We start from the raw sequence: 17,910 nt of genomic DNA, 5'->3' as shown, positions 1-17,910 counted from the left end.
GTAAAAGCACATTGCATATAGAGTCGATTCCAGTAACTACTGACCTAACTACCCAATGCCGGAGCAAAATATTTTAAGAGTTGGGATATTGAATGTCTGACAGGCTGACTGACTAGCTAACTGACTGTGTACCTGGCTGACTGACTGGCTGACTGACTAACTGTCTGATTGACTGACTAGCTAACTGACTGTGTACCTGGCTGACTGACTGGCTGACTGACTAATTAACTGTCTGATTGACTGACTAGCTAACTGACTGAGTACCTGGCTGACTGACTGGCTGACTGACTAACTAACTGTCTGATTGACTGACTAGCTAACTGACTGAGTACCTGGCTGACTGACTGACTAACTGACTGGTTGGCATTGAGATTTCCTTATTATAATGCATCTAGATGACACTACAACAGTATATGGCAGCCATGTTTGCTCCCATTAACATTACATGAGGAATATTTCACAATGTCATTATTATTTAACATAATGTCTAGAATTAGAACGATATTTAAAATTCTAAAAGTTGTCTCTTTAAATATAGGGCTCTGGTCGGGACTCGTAGTCAGATATCGGTCAGAGCCACGTCCATCCCTCCCTCCATCTCTAGTGCCACACTGTCTGATGGTTACATAAGACTGGGGTTAAACAGGGAAAACCCTTCTCTTTGCAAACAACAGACGTGTGAAACTCACTGTTAGAATCAGGCCTGTCCTTCCCTCCATCCCTCCATCCATCCCTCCATCCATCCCTCCATCCCTCCATCCATCCCTCCATCCCTCCATCCATCCCTCCATCCCTCCATCCATCCCTCCATCCATCCTTCCATCCATCCCTCCATCCCTCCATCCCTCCATCCATACCTCCATCCCTCCATCCATTTGTCCATTAACAGGATATGCCTGTACTGTTTGGGTTCTCTAGTGTTACAGCTGACTGACAGACTGACTGGATGGCTGACTGCCTAGCTGGCTGGCTGACTGGATGGCTAACTGCCAAGCTGTCTGGCTGACTGGATGGCTAACTGCCAAGCTGGCTAGCTGACTGGATGGCTAACTGCCAAGCTGGCTGGCTGACTGGATGGCTAACTGCCAAGCTGGCTAGCTGACTGGATGGCTAACTGCCAAGCTGGCTGGCTGACTGGATGGCTGACTGCCTAGCTGGCGCTGACTGGATGGCTAACTGCCTAGCTGGCTGGCTGACTGTGAATGACAGACTCACAGGCTGACTGGTTGGCTGACTTTCCTGGTTGACTGAATGGCTGGCTGACTGGATGGATGGATGACTGGATGGATGGATGGCTGGCTGACGAGCTGGCTGACTAGCTGGCTGGCTGACTGACTGGCCAATTTACTGACTAACTGATTGACTGACTAGCTGGCTGACTGGATGGATGGCTGGCTGACCGTGACTGACTGATTGACTGACTAGCTGGCTGAGTGACTGACTGGCTGGCTGACTGGCCAAATAACTGACTGACTGACTGACTGGCTGGCCAATTAACTAACTGACTGACTGACTGACTGGCTGGCTGGCCAATTAACTAACTGACTGACTGACTGACTGACTAGCTGACTGGCTGAGTGACTGACTGACTGATACATAAACATGGCTTACAGCTTACTTACTGACTGAGTGACTGACTGACTGACTGATACATAAACATGGCTTACAGCTTACTTACTGACTGACTGACTGACTGGCTGACTGACTGACTGGCTGACTGACTGACTGACTAGCTGACTGACTGACTGACTAGCTGACTGACTGACTGACTGGCTGACTGACTGACTGATACATAAACATGGCTTACAGCTTACTTACTGACTGACTGACTAGCTGACTGGCTGACTGACTGACTGACTGACTGATTGACTGACTGACTGACTAGCTGACTGGCTGATACATAAACATGGCTTACAGCTTACTTACTGACTGACTGACTGACTAGCTGACTGGCTGACTGACTGACTGACTGATACATAAACATGGCTTACAGCTTACTTACTGACTGACTGACTGACTGACTGACTGACTGACTGACTAACTGACTGACTGACTGACTGACTGACTGACTGATACATAAACATGGCTTACAGCTTACTTACTAACTGACTGACTGACTGACTGACTAGCTGACTGGCTGATACATAAACATGGCTTACAGCTTACTGACTGACTGACTGACTGACTGACTGGCTGACTGGCTGATACATAAACATGGCTTACAGCTTACTGACTGACTGACTGACTGACTAGCTGACTGGCTGATACATAAACATGGCTAACAGCTATTCATTAACTCCTCCACAACACAGTTAAGTTACTGTGGTCTACAACACACAGATGAAGGGTCTACATGTGCATTAAATGTAGTCAATGTAAAGTCAACTCTATTTTGCCATTCATAAACATTTTATAGCTAAGCACTTCATGGTAATTAACTGCTCAGGTTGCAACTCTGATTTATAGGACCAACATTTAAAGGGCGATATGAATTCTATGCAGTCAATGTAGTGTCATTTCTACACGGAGTCTACAAAACATTAAGAAAACCTGATATTTCCACTGACCAGGTGAATCCAGGTGAAAGCTATGAATCCTTTATTGATGTCACCTGTTAAATCCACTTCAATCAGTGTAGATGAAGGGGAGGAGATGTTAGTAGGTGCCAGGCGCACCGTTTTGTGTCAAGAACTGCAACGTTGCTGGGTTTTTCCACACTCAACAGTTTCCCGCGTGTATCAAGAATGGTCCACCATCCAAAGGACATCCGGCCAACTTGACACAACTGTTGGAAGCATTGGAGTCAACATTTGGGGGGGTGGGGTTGAATTTTTCCACATTTTGTTACGATACAGCCTTATTATAAAATTGATTAAATTGTGTGTTTTTTTCCTCATCAATCTGGACACAATACCCCATAATGACAAAGTGGTATGGTTAACACTTTTGAGAACAGATGTTCTGCCAATCAGATAGCTCAGATCCATAGACCTTGAACGCAGAGCAAAGTTGATACCGTGAGAATTCAAAACTTTTGCAACTATGATTAGAAAGAGACTCAACGAAAACAGCAAAGAAGACCGTGTCCACCTTTTCTCAGCTGTCCCCCTCCGAAAGACCTAAAGAACATCTAATTATATCAATGTCACGCACCCACCTGAGCATATTCCCCTGTCTGTTATGCTAGCTAGGTCTGTTATACCAGCTAGGTCTCTGTCATTCCCCTGTCTGTTATGCTAGCTAGGTCTCTGTCATTCCCCTGTCTGTTATGCTAGCTAGGTCTCTGTCATTCCCCTGTCTGTTATGCCAGCTAGGTCTCTGTCATTCCCCTGTCTGTCATGCTAGCTAGGTCTCTGTCATTCCCCTGTCTGTTATGCCAACTAGGTCTCTGTCATTCCCCTGTCTGTTATGCTAGCTGGGTCTCTGTCATTCCCCTGTCTGTTATACCAGCTAGGTTGTCATGGTAGCTACCAGCTAGGTTGTCATGGTAGCTAGGTGTGTTATTTTCCTGTCTGTCATGGTAGCTAGGTGTCTGTTATTCTCCTGTTGTCATGGTAGCTAGGTGTCTGTTATTCTCCTGTTGTCATGGTAGCTAGGTGTCTGTAATTCTCCTGTTGTCATGGTAGCTAGGTGTCTGTAATTCTTCTGTTGTCATGGTAGCTAGGTGTCTGTAATTCTCCTGTTGTCATGGTAGCTAGGTGTCTGTAATTCTTCTGTTGTCATGGTAGCTAGGTGTCTGTAATTCTTCTGTTGTCATGGTAGCTAGGTGTCTGTAATTCTCCTGTTGTAATGCTAGATATGTGTGAATTATTATCCGCCATTCTAGCTGTTTGTGTGGTGGTGAGCCAGTCTTTATCAACCATCACCACTACACCATACAATACTGAGGCAGTCTTTATCAACCACTACACCATACAATACTGAGGCAGTCTTTATCAACCACTACACCATACAATACTGAGCCAGTCTTTATCAACCACTACACCATACAATACTGAGCCAGTCTTTATCAACCACTACACCATACAATACTGAGACAGTCTTTATCAACCATACAATACTGAGCCAGTCTTTATCAACCACTACACCATACAATACTGAGCCAGTCTTTATCAACCACTACACCATACAATACTGAGCCAGTCTTTATCAACCACTACACCATACAATACTGAGGCAGTCTTTATCAACCACTACACCATACAATACTGAGCCAGTCTTTATCAACCACTACACCATACAATACTGAGCCAGTCTTTATCAACCACTACACCATACAATACTGAGCCAGTCTTTATCAACCACTACACCATACAATACTGAGCCAGTCTTTATCAACCACTACACCATACAATACTGAGACAGTCTTTATCAACCATACAATACTGAGCCAGTCTTTATCAACCATCACCACTACACCATACAATACTGAGCCAGTCTTTATCAACCACTACACCATACAATACTGAGCCAGTCTTTATCAACCATCACCACTACACCATACAATACTGAGCCAGTCTTTATCAACCACTACACCATACAATACTGAGGCAGTCTTTATCAACCACTACACCATACAATACTGAGCCAGTCTTTATCAACCACTACACCATACAATACTGAGGCAGTCTTTATCAACCACTACACCATACAATACTGAGACAGTCTTTATCAACCATCACCACTACACCATACAATACTGAGCCAGTCTTTATCAACCACTACACCATACAATACTGAGCCAGTCTTTATCAACCACTGCACCATACAATACTGAGGCAGTCTTTATCAACCACTACACCATACAATACTGAGCCAGTCTTTATCAACCATCACCACTACACCATACAATACTGAGCCAGTCTTTATCAACCATCACCACTACACCATACAATACTGAGGCAGTCTTTATCAACCACTACACCATACAATACTGAGCCAGTCTTTATCAACCATCACCACTACGCCATACAATACTGAGCCAGTCTTTATCAACCACTGCACCATACAATACTGAGACAGTCTTTATCAACCATCACCACTACACCATACAATACTGAGCCAGTCTTTATCAACCACTACACCATACAATACTGAGACAGTCTTTATCAACCACTACACCATACAATACTGAGCCAGTCTTTATCAACCACTACACCATACAATACTGAGCCAGTCTTTATCAACCACTACACCATACAATACTGAGCCAGTCTTTATCAACCACTGCACCATACAATACTGAGGCAGTCTTTATCAACCACTACACCATACAATACTGAGGCAGTCTTTATCAACCACTACACCATACAATACTGAGACAGTCTTTATCAACCACTACACCATACAATACTGAGGCAGTCTTTATCAACCACTACACCATACAATACTGAGTCAGTCTTTATCAACCATACAATACTGAGACAGTCTTTATCAACCATACAATACTGAGACAGTCTTTATCAACCACTACACCATACAATACTGAGACAGTCTTTATCAACCACTACACCATACAATACTGAGACAGTCTTTATCAACCACTACACCATACAATACTGAGACAGTCTTTATCAACCACTACACCATACAATACTGAGAGAGTCTTTATCAACCACTACACCATACAATACTGAGACAGTCTTTATCAACCACTACACCATACAATACTGAGACAGTCTTTATCAACTATACAATACTGAGACAGTCTTTATCAACCACTACACCATACAATACTGAGACAGTCTTTATCAACCACTACAATACTGAGACAGTCTTTATCAACCACTACACCATACAATACTGAGAGAGTCTTTATCAACCATACAATACCGAGACAGTCTTTATCAACCATACAATACTGAGACAGTCTTTATCAACTATACAATACTGAGACAGTCTTTATCAACCACTACACCATACAATACTGAGACAGTCTTTATCAACCATACAATACTGAGAGAGTCTTTATCAACCATACAATACTGAGACAGTCTTTATCAACTATACAATACTGAGACAGTCTTTATCAACCACTACACCATACAATACTGAGACAGTCTTTATCAACCACTACACCATACAATACTGAGACAGTCTTTATCAACCATACAATACTGAGACAGTCTTTATCAACCACTACAATACTGAGACAGTCTTTATCAACCACTACACCATACAATACTGAGACAGTCTTTATCAACCACTACACCATACAATACTGAGACAGTCTTTATCAACCACTACACCATACAATACTGAGGCAGTCTTTATCAACCACTACACCATACAATACTGAGACAGTCTTTATCAACCATACAATACTGAGACAGTTTTATCAACCACTACAATACTGAGACAGTCTTTATCAACCACTACACCATACAATACTGAGACAGTCTTTATCAACCATACAATACTGAGACAGTCTTTATCAACCACTACACCATACAAAACTGAGAGAGTCTTTATCAACCACTACACCATACAATACTGAGACAGTCTTTATCAACCATACAATACTGAGACAGTTTTTATCAACCACTACACCATACAATACTGAGACAGTCTTTATCAACCATACAATACTGAGACAGTTTTATCAACCACTACAATACTGAGACAGTCTTTATCAACCACACAATACTGAGACAGTCTTTATCAACCATACAATACTGAGACAGTCTTTATCAACCATACAATACTGAGACAGTCTTTATCAACCACTACACCATACAATACTGAGACAGTCTTTATCAACCATACAATACTGAGACAGTCTTTATCAACCACTACACCATACAATACTGAGACAGTCTTTATCAACCACTACACCATACAATACTGAGACAGTCTTTATCAACCACTACACCATACAATACTGAGACAGTCTTTATCAACCACTGCACCATACAATACTGAGACAGTCTTTATCAACCATACAATACTGAGGCAGTCTTTATCAACCACTACACCATACAATACTGAGACAGTCTTTATCAACCACTACACCATACAATACTGAGACATTCTTTATAAACCACTGCACCATAGAATACTGAGACAGTCTTTATCAACCACTACACCATACAATACTGAGACAGTCTTTATCAACCATACAATACTGAGGCAGTCTTTATCAACCACTACACCATACAATACTGAGACAGTCTTTATCAACCACTGCACCATACAATACTGAGACAGTCTTTATCAACCATACAATACTGAGACAGTCTTTATCAACCATACAATACTGAGGCAATCTTTATCAACCATCACCACTACACCATACAATACTGAGCCAGTCTTTATCAACCATCACCACTACACCATACAATACTGAGCCAGTCTTTATCAACCATCACCACTACACCATACAATACTGAGAGAGTCTTTATCAACCACTACACCATACAATACTGAGACAGTCTTTATCAACCATACAATACTGAGACAGTTTTTATCAACCACTACACCATACAATACTGAGACAGTCTTTATCAACCATACAATACTGAGACAGTTTTATCAACCACTACAATACTGAGACAGTCTTTATCAACCACTACAATACTGAGACAGTCTTTATCAACCACACAATACTGAGACAGTCTTTATCAACCATACAATACTGAGACAGTCTTTATCAACCATACAATACTGAGACAGTCTTTATCAACCACTACACCATACAATACTGAGACAGTCTTTATCAACCATACAATACTGAGACAGTCTTTATCAACCACTACACCATACAATACTGAGACAGTCTTTATCAACCACTACACCATACAATACTGAGACAGTCTTTATCAACCACTACACCATACAATACTGAGACAGTCTTTATCAACCACTGCACCATACAATACTGAGACAGTCTTTATCAACCATACAATACTGAGGCAGTCTTTATCAACCACTACACCATACAATACTGAGACAGTCTTTATCAACCACTACACCATACAATACTGAGACATTCTTTATAAACCACTGCACCATACAATACTGAGACAGTCTTTATCAACCACTACACCATACAATACTGAGACAGTCTTTATCAACCATACAATACTGAGGCAGTCTTTATCAACCACTACACCATACAATACTGAGACAGTCTTTATCAACCACTGCACCATACAATACTGAGACAGTCTTTATCAACCATACAATACTGAGACAGTCTTTATCAACCATACAATACTGAGACAGTCTTTATCAACCACTACACCATACAATACTGAGACAGTCTTTATCAACCACACAATACTGAAACAGTCTTTATCAACCACACAATACTGAGACAGTCTTTATCAACCACTACAATACTGAGACAGTCTTTATCAACCACACAATACTGACACAGTCTTTATCAACCATACAATACTGAGACAGTCTTTATCAACCATACAATACTGAGACAGTCTTTATCAACCACTACAATACTGAGACAGTCTTTATCAACCACTACAATACTGAGACAGTCTTTATCAACCACTACAATACTGAGACAGTCTTTATCAACCACTACACCATACAATACTGAGACAGTCTTTATCAACCACACAATACCGAGACAGTCACATTCACTCTATCAGCGGTTCATTCATCGAATCAATGTGCAAATAATTTCAGATCTTATCCGTCTAACCGTTATAGCCAGTTGGGGATGAATGTATCTCAATATTAGCTGTTAAATCACATGTTTGGAACAGACATCAATTATGGAACAGTATGGCAGTCACATCAATGTCTTCTCTATCAGAACATTGATGCAATTTAGGTGGCACGTATGGAGCTGGAATCCCTAATGTTGTAAACTGGCACGACCGTTTGGGATATTATAAACAAAACAAAAAAAGGTCACTCTAAAACAAACAAACACTGGTTTTGTTTTCTATGTTACTGAACTGTTTACCGTGATGCTCCTCTCCATACGAACATTCCTCCGTTTAACCTCAACAATTAACGACAACAATAAGAAAAGTGTCGGGGTCGAAACAGTGAGATAGATATAACAGTCTTTAATGTTGTACTCACCAGATCGTGGTTGGTAGAGTTGGAGTCTTCCTCAGGGAAAGGCTTGGACACCCCCAGCGCTATACAGTTAGCAAAGATGGCTATCAGGATGAAGATGTCAAAGGGTCTAGAGAGGAGAGTGGTCATGGAAACAACAAAAACAACCAAACAGAAACAAACACAACAAAACACAACCAAAAACAACCAAAAACAACCAAAAACAACCAAACACAACCAAAAACAACCAAAAACAACCAAAAACAACCAAACACAACCAAAAACAACCAAAAACAACCAAAAACAACCAAAAACAACCAAACACAACCAAACACAACCAAACACAACCAAAAACAACCAAAAACAACCAAACACAACCAAACACAACCAAACACAACCAAAAACTCTCTGTGGTCACTAAAGATCACACCCCACTGGATACAAACTCGTTCAAACAACATTGTTGACCTAATGGGTTATGGAAGACGAAGTCAAGAGGACTGGGACGTGAAAACGTTGACGCTCAACATCTCAGAACTATGCTTTGTGTAAATATACCCTTGTAGTCCCAAGGTTTTAGTAACAACTTAACCAAACATTGGTTTTTTTCCCCCATTGGATTTTTTGGGTTGTGCTTTTAAAATGGTTTGAAAACATAGTACACATTAGAAATTCAACCAACTTTTGGTTGTCCTTTTTCTGAGTGGGTGAATATAGTGTTGTAATCTCACTGATCAACAGCTCAATCAGAGGAGGCTGGTGGGAGGATCTATAGGAGGACAGGCTCATATTAATGACTGGAATGAGATAAATAGCATTGTATCTAACCATTACAATGAGCTCATCCTCCTATCGCTCATCCCACCAGTTTCGACCACATATTACCCGATTACGATACGTGCCATCCCACTGAGCACACTACGTCATTTTAACGTGGATAATTGGGTAATAACAATATTGATACAACAACAATAATACTACTACTAATAGCAGTATTACTACAACAATACTGCCTGTATACTACTACTACTGCTATTACTACTACAACAACAATAATACTACTACTACTAATAGCAGTATTACTACAACAATACTGCCTGTATACTACTACTACTGCTATTACTACTACAACAACAATAATACTACTACTACTAATAGCAGTACTACTACAACAATACTGCCTGTATACTACTACTACTGCTATTACTACTACAACAACAATAATACTACTACTACTAATAGCAGTACTACTACATCAATACTGACTGTATACTACTACTACTGCTATTACTACTACAACTACAATAATACTACTACTACTAATAGCAGTACTACTACAACAATACTGCCTGTATACCACTACTACTGCAACAACAATAATACTACTACTACTAATAGCAGTACTACTACAACAATACTGACTGTATACTACTACTACTGCTATTACTACTACAACTACAATAATACTACTACTACTAATAGCAGTACTACTACAACAATACTGACTGTATACTACTACTACTGCTGCTATTACTACTACAACAACAATAATACTACTACTAATAGCAGTACTACTACAACAATACTGACTGTATACTACTACAACAACAACAATACTACTACTACTACTACTAATAGCAGTACTACTACAACAATACTGACTGTATACTACTACTACTGCTATTACTACTACAACAATAATAATACTACTACTACTAATAGCAGTACTACTACAACAATACTGCCTGTATACTACTACAACAACAACAATACTACTACTACTAATAGCAGTACTACTACAACAATACTGCCTGTATACTACTACTACTGCAACAACAATAATACTACTACTACTAATAGCAGTACTACTACAACAATACTGACTGTATACTACTACTACTGCTATTACTACTACAACTACAATAATACTACTACTACTAATAGCAGTACTACTACAACAATACTGACTGTATACTACTACTACTGCTATTACTACTACAACAACAATAATACTACTACTAATAGCAGTACTACTACAACAATACTGACTGTATACTACTACAACAACAACAATACTACTACTACTACTACTAATAGCAGTACTACTACAACAATACTGACTGTATACTACTACTGCTATTACTACTACAACAACAATAATACGACTACTACTAATAGCAGTACTACTACAACAATAATGCCTGTATACTACTACAACAACAACAATACTACTACTACTACTACTAATAGCAGTACTACTACATCAATACTGACTGTATACTACTACTACTGCTATTACTACTACAACAACAATAATACTACTACTACTAATAGCAGTACTACTACAACAATACTGCCTGTATACTACTACAACAACAACAATACTACTACTAATAGGAGTACTTCAACAATACTACCTGTATACTACTACAACAATACTACTACTCATAGCAGTACTACAACAATACTGACTGTATACTACTACTACAACAATACTACTAATAATAGCAGTACTACAACAAAACTGACTGTATACTACTACTACAACAATACTACTAATAATAGCAGTACTACAACAAAACTGACTGTATACTACTACAACAAAAATACTTATACTACTACTAGTAGTAGCACTACTACAACAACAACACTTATACTACTACTAGTAGTAGCACTACTACAACAACAACAACACTTATACTACTACTAGTAGTAGCACTACTACAACAACAACAACACTTACGGTCAGGTCTATAAGACACTATCATGATGTCTCTGTACGGCGCCACAATGGATTCGAAAGGAAACGATCACGATGTGCGTAAAGTGCAGACTTTCATCTTCAATTTCAGGGTTTTGTCAAAATTATTGTATGAACCGTGTAGGAATTACGACCATTTTTATACACAGCCCCCCCACCCTCCCACAAATACACAATTGTAGGGGCTCAAAAGTAATTGGACAAACTAACGTAATCATAAATTAAATTGTAAGTTTTAATACTTGGTTGCAAATCCTTTGCAGTCGAGAACTGCCTGAAGTCTGGAACCCATAGACATCACCAGATGCTGGGTTTCTTCCCTGGTGATGCTCTGCCAGGCCTTTACTACAGCTGTCTTCAGTTCCTGCTTGTTCTTGGGGAGTTTTGCCTTCAGCAAGTGAAATGCACACTCAATTAGATTCAGGTCAGGTGATTGACTTAGCCATTGCAGAACATTCCAACTATTTGCCTGAAAAAAAAAGGATCGGGTTGCTTTCGCAGTATTGCTTCGGGTCATTGTCCAGCTGCACTATGAAGCGCCGTCCAATGAGTTTTGAAGCATTTGGCTGAATCTGTGCAGATAATATCATTAGCCCTAAACACTTCAGAATGCATCCTGCTGCTTTGGTCCTGCTGCTTTGGTCAGCAATCACATCATCAATAAAATACAAGGGAACCAGTTCCATTAGCAGCCATACATGTCCACGCCGTAACACCACCTCCTCCATGCTTCACAGATGAGGTGGTATACTTTGACAGCTACTTCCCTTCTCCATAACACTACCTCCTCCATGCTTCACAGATGAAGTGGTATACTTTTGATCATGAACAGCTACTTCCCTTCTCCATAACACTACCTCCTCCATGCTTCACAGATGAAGTGGTATACTTTTGATCATGAACAGCTACTTCCCTTCTCCATAACACTACCTCCTCCATGCTTCACAGATGAAGTGGTATACTTTTGATCATGAACAGCTACTTCCCTTCTCCATAACACTACCTCCTCCATGCTTCACAGATGAAGTGGTATTCTTTCAATCATGAACAGCTACTTCCCTTCTCCATACTTCTCCTTCTCCATACTCTTCTCTTCACATTCTGGTACCAGTTTGATCTTTGCCTCATCTGTCCATAGGACTAGAACTGTACAGACATTTTTTTTAGATGTTGTTTTGGCCAACTCTAATCAGGTCTTCCTGGGTTGTTTTTTTAAGGCTTACCAATGGTTTACATCTTCACTCTGGTGAAGTCTTCTCTTGGTTGTTGACATAGATACACCTGGAGGGTGTTCTTGATCTGGACAACTGTTTTTTCTTCACCGGGCAAATAATTATTCTGTTATTAAATCTAAACAAAAACATTAGATGTGGCCAAATCAACTATTTGGGACGTTCTTAAAAAGAAATATGGCACTGGAGAGCTCAGAGAGCACCATAAGGCCCGGAAGACTTCCACCAGTTGTTTTCCGTGGTCTTCCGGACCTTTCTGAGCTCTCCAGTGCCATATTTATTTTTAAGAACGTCCCAAATAGTTGATTTGGCCACACCTAATGTTTTTGTTTCGATTTTTCAGCCTAATGATGGCAGTGACAGATCTTTGGACTTCATATTTGACGGTTAACAGCAACAGATTCCAAATGCAAATGCCACACTTGAAATGAACTCTATACCTTTTATCTAGTTACTTGTAAATTAACTAATGAGGGAATAAAACACACCTGGCCATGGAACAGCTGATTAGCCAATTGTCCAATTACTTTTGGTCCCTTAAAAAAAGGGGGTGGGGGCATATATAAAACGTGTTGTAATTCCTACACTGTTTACCCGATTTGAATGTAAATACCCTCAAATTAAAGCTCTTTCATTTATTTATTTAACTAGGCAAGTCAGTTAAGAACACATTCTTATTTACAATGATGGCCTATTGGGATACAGTGGGTTAACTGCCTTGTTCAGGGGCAGGATGACAGATTTCTACCTTGTCAGCTTGGGGATTTGAACCAGCAACCTTTTCAGTTACATTGCCCAATGCTCAGCTCATATTTATTATTTAACTTCAACTCCAATATGCTGTGGTAGACAGCTAAAATAACAATAACTTGGTGAATGTCCAAATATGTATTGAACTGACTGTGTTGTATATTCTATGTAACTGCCTTAATGTTGCTGGAACTGGGAAGAGTAGCTGGGGTTCCTGGGGTTCCATAATAAACCCCAGGAAGAGTAGCTGCTGCCTTGACAGGAACTAATGAGGATCCATAATAAACCCCAGGAAGAGTAGCTGCTGCCTTGGCAGGAACTAATGGGGATCCATAATAAACCCCAGGAAGAGTAGCTGCTGCCTTGACAGGAACTAATGGGGATCCTTAATAAACCCCATGAAGAGTAGCTGCTGCCTTGGCAGGAACTAATGAGGATCCATAATAAACCCCAGGAAGAGTAGCTGCCGTCTTGGCAGGAACTAATGGGGATCCATAACAAACCCCAGGAAGAGGAGCTGCTGCCTTGGCAGGAACTAATGGGGATCCATAATAAACCCCAGGAAGAGTAGCTGCTGCCTTGGCAGGAACTAATGGGGATCCATAACAAACCCCAGGAAGAGGAGCTGCTGCCTTGGCGGGAACTAATGGGGATCCATAATAAACCCCAGGAATAGTAGCTGCTGCCTTTGCAGGAACTAATGGGGATCCTTAATAAACCCCAGGAAGAGTAGCTGCTGCCTTGGCAGGAACTAATGGGGATCCTTATTAAATACTCATACAAATACAACAACATCAATACTACTACTTCTACTTGGACTACTACTACAACAACAACCACAACCACAACAATACGTTTCCTACAACAACCACAACAATATGTTTCCTACAACAACCACAACAATACGTTTCCTACAACAACCACAACAATGTTGATACTACAACAACAACAATCCTTATACTACAACATCAAAAACAATAATTATACTACTACTACAACTACAGCAACAATACTTATACTACAACAACAACAATAACAACAACATACACCAGTGTTTCTCAACCTCTGATAAAGTCCTCATCACTCTCTGTCCTCTCACACAGGCCTTTTCTCATTTGGGAATAAAATCTTTCCTCCACCTTCTCTCCTCCACCTTCTCTCCTCCACCTTCTCTCCTCCATCCTCTCTCCTCCATCCTCTCTCCTCCACTTTAGACATTTATTTCGCGATCCACCTCTGTAAACTTCATTTGCCCGATGACGCGCAAGTGAAGAAGGAGTCTCATTTCATACAAATGCATTTTTTTGTACACATTCCCTCTCCTCAATGACCTTTTACCTTTTTCAAAAGGAGGCTAGAGAGGATGGAGGAGAAAGGACACAGGAGCTGAGAAAATTCAATTGACAAAAGGCCACACTCGCTTTCTCTCTCTCCACCCCTCTCTCTCATCTCTCACTCTCCACCTCTCTGTCTCCCTCTTTCTCCCTCTGTCTCTCTAGCTAACCTGCCCCTCAGGTAGTTGTCTTCTCTATTAACTCGGACTGAACTAGAACTCACCTTTAGAATAATAAGTGGTTTGAATCTGGGTCGTCTTCATGCCACATGCCTGGCAACTCAGACTGGTATCATAGACTACACGTAACATTGTAAATGTAAAGTGTGATATGTTATGTTTGGTATGGTTACATAAGACAGAAGGTTACTTAAGACATGACCGAAAAAAGGGTAGTTGGTCGTGATGGATGGGTGGGTGTAGATAACGCCTAGCAACCCAAGGGTTGTTTGAATCTTATCACGGACAACTTTTAGCATTTTAGCTATTTAGCAACTTTCTAACTACTTACTACGTTTTAGCTACTTTGCAACTACTTAGCATGTTAGCCAACCCTTCTCCAAACACTCCAAACACTAACATGAACCGTTTTAGCTAACCCTTCCCCAAACTTCCCCAAACCAATTAACCTAATCCTAACCCTAACCATTAGCCCCTAAATCAGCCCAGTCAAAACTGTTCGCTGCCCTGGCCCCCCCAATGGTGGAACAAACTCCCTCACGACGCCAGGACAGCGGAGTCAATCACCACCTTCCGGAGACACCTGAAACCCCACCTCTTTAAGGAATACCTAGGATAGGATAAGTAATCCCTCTCACCCCCCCCCCCCCTTAAGTTTTAGATGCACTATTGTAAAGTGACTGTTCCACTGGATGTCATAAGGTGAATGCACCAATTTGTAAGTCGCTCTGGATAAGAGCGTCTGCTAAATGACTTAAATGTAAATGTAATGTAAATGTAAATCCTAGACAAGCTAGCGTTAGCCAGCTAGCTAATGTTACTATTAGCCACCTAGCCACCCATAGTTAACATTAGCCACAACAAATTGGAACATACAAAATGGATAATGGACATCCACAAATTAATACATACCATACGAAACGTAACATATCATTCTACATGGAGTATCTCGGTTTTACGTAGAGAATAATACAAAATGCTCTGAGACCAGGTTGGGTAACTTGGTCTACTTTTCTGTGTATTGTGTGTCTGTTAAGTAAGTTAGCTCTAGTGACTGTCAATGTTTCCCCCACTGGTAATAATTTCAATGTGGAAATGTGGGTAATGTTTGGTTGAAACGTTGATCAACCTTTATTCACCCACTCAAAAAAACAGCCAAAGGATTGTTGAATAATGAATAATGTTTATCACTATGCTTTTCAGCCTGTCACACCCTGATCTGTTTCACCTGTCTTTGTGCTTGTCTTCACCCCTCTCCAGGTGTCGCCCATCTTCCCCATTATCCCCAGTGTATTTATACCCGTGTCCTCTGTTTGTCTGTTGCCAGTTCGTCTTGTTTTGTCAAGTCAACCGGTGTGTTTTGTTCGTGCTCCTGTTTATCCTATTCTGTGTTTTTCTAGTCCTCCCGGTTCTGACCTTAGCCTGCCCTGACCTCGAGCCTGCCTGACCATTCAGCCTGCCCTGACCTCGAGCCTGCCTGACCATTCAGCCTGCCCTGACCTCGAGCCTGCCTGACCATTCAGCCTGCCCTGACCTCGAGCCTACCTAACCATTCAGCCTGCCCTGACCTCGAGCCTTCCTACCTGACCATTCAGCCTGCCCTGACCTCGAGCCTGCCTGACCATTCAGCCTGCCCTGACCTCGAGCCTACCTAACCATTCAGCCTGCCCTGACCTCGAGCCTGCCTGACCATTCAGCCTGCCCTGACCTCGAGCCTACCTAACCATTCAGCCTGCCCTGACCTCGAGCCTGCCTACCTGACCATTCAGCCTGCCCTGACACTGAGTCCGCCTACCTGACCATTCAGACTGCCCTGACCTCGAGCCTGCCTACCTGACCATTCAGCCTGCCCTGACCTCAAGCCTGCCTACCTGACCATTCAGCCTGCCCTGACCTCGAGCCTGCCTACCTGACCATTCAGCCTGCCCTGACCTCGAGCCTGCCTACCTGACCATTCAGCCTGCCCTGACATCTAGCCTGCCTACCTGACCATTTAGCCTGCCCTGACCTCGAGCCTGCCTACCTGACCATTCAGCCTGCCCTGACCTCGAGCCTGCCTACCTGACCATTCAGCCTGCCCTGACATCTAGCCTGCCTACCTGACCATTTAGCCTGCCCTGACCTCGAGCCTGCCTGACCATTCAGCCTGCCCTGACCTCGAGCCTGCCTGCCTGACCATTCAGCCTGCCCTGACCTCGAGCCTGCCTGACCATTCAGCATGCCCTGACCTCGAGCCTGCCTACCTGACCATTCAGCCTGCCCTGACCTCGAGCCTGTCTACCTGACCATTCAGCCTGCCCTGACCTCGAGCCTGCCTCCTTGACCATTTAGCCTGCCCTGACCTCGAGCCTGCCTGACCATTCAGCCTGCCCTGACCTCGAGCCTGCCTACCTGACCATTCAGCCTGCCCTGACCTCGAGCCTGCCTACCTGACCATTCAGCCTGCCCTGACCTCGAGCCTGCCTACCTGACCATTCAGCCAAGTTTGCGGACGACACAACAGTGGTAGGCTTGATTACCAACAACGACGAGACGGCCTACAGGGAGGAGGTGAGGGCCCTCGGAGTGTGGTGTCAGGAAAATAACCTCACACTCAACGTCCATAAAACTAAGGAGATGATTGTGGA

At 41.9% G+C, this 17,910-nt stretch overlaps 1 protein-coding gene across 2 annotated transcripts in view; it reads right to left on the bottom strand.

The window, feature by feature from the left end:
- The window catches only part of cacna1fb (calcium channel, voltage-dependent, L type, alpha 1F subunit), a 216,092-nt gene that overhangs the window by 179,359 nt on the left and 18,823 nt on the right, over positions 1 to 17,910 (bottom strand). For both annotated transcript variants that reach the window (XM_046344773.1, XM_046344774.1), the window contains exon 3: positions 9,052 to 9,157. In XM_046344773.1, coding sequence (XP_046200729.1) covers positions 9,052 to 9,157 — 106 coding nt within the window. The remainder of the gene's footprint in view (positions 1 to 9,051; positions 9,158 to 17,910) is intronic.

This window comes from Oncorhynchus gorbuscha, linkage group LG03 (genome assembly GCF_021184085.1).
Source record: "Oncorhynchus gorbuscha isolate QuinsamMale2020 ecotype Even-year linkage group LG03, OgorEven_v1.0, whole genome shotgun sequence".
Classification (NCBI taxonomy): Eukaryota; Metazoa; Chordata; class Actinopteri; order Salmoniformes; family Salmonidae; genus Oncorhynchus; species Oncorhynchus gorbuscha.
The sequence above is the reverse complement of the archived record's forward strand: the minus strand, read 5'-3'. Positions and strand labels throughout refer to the sequence as shown.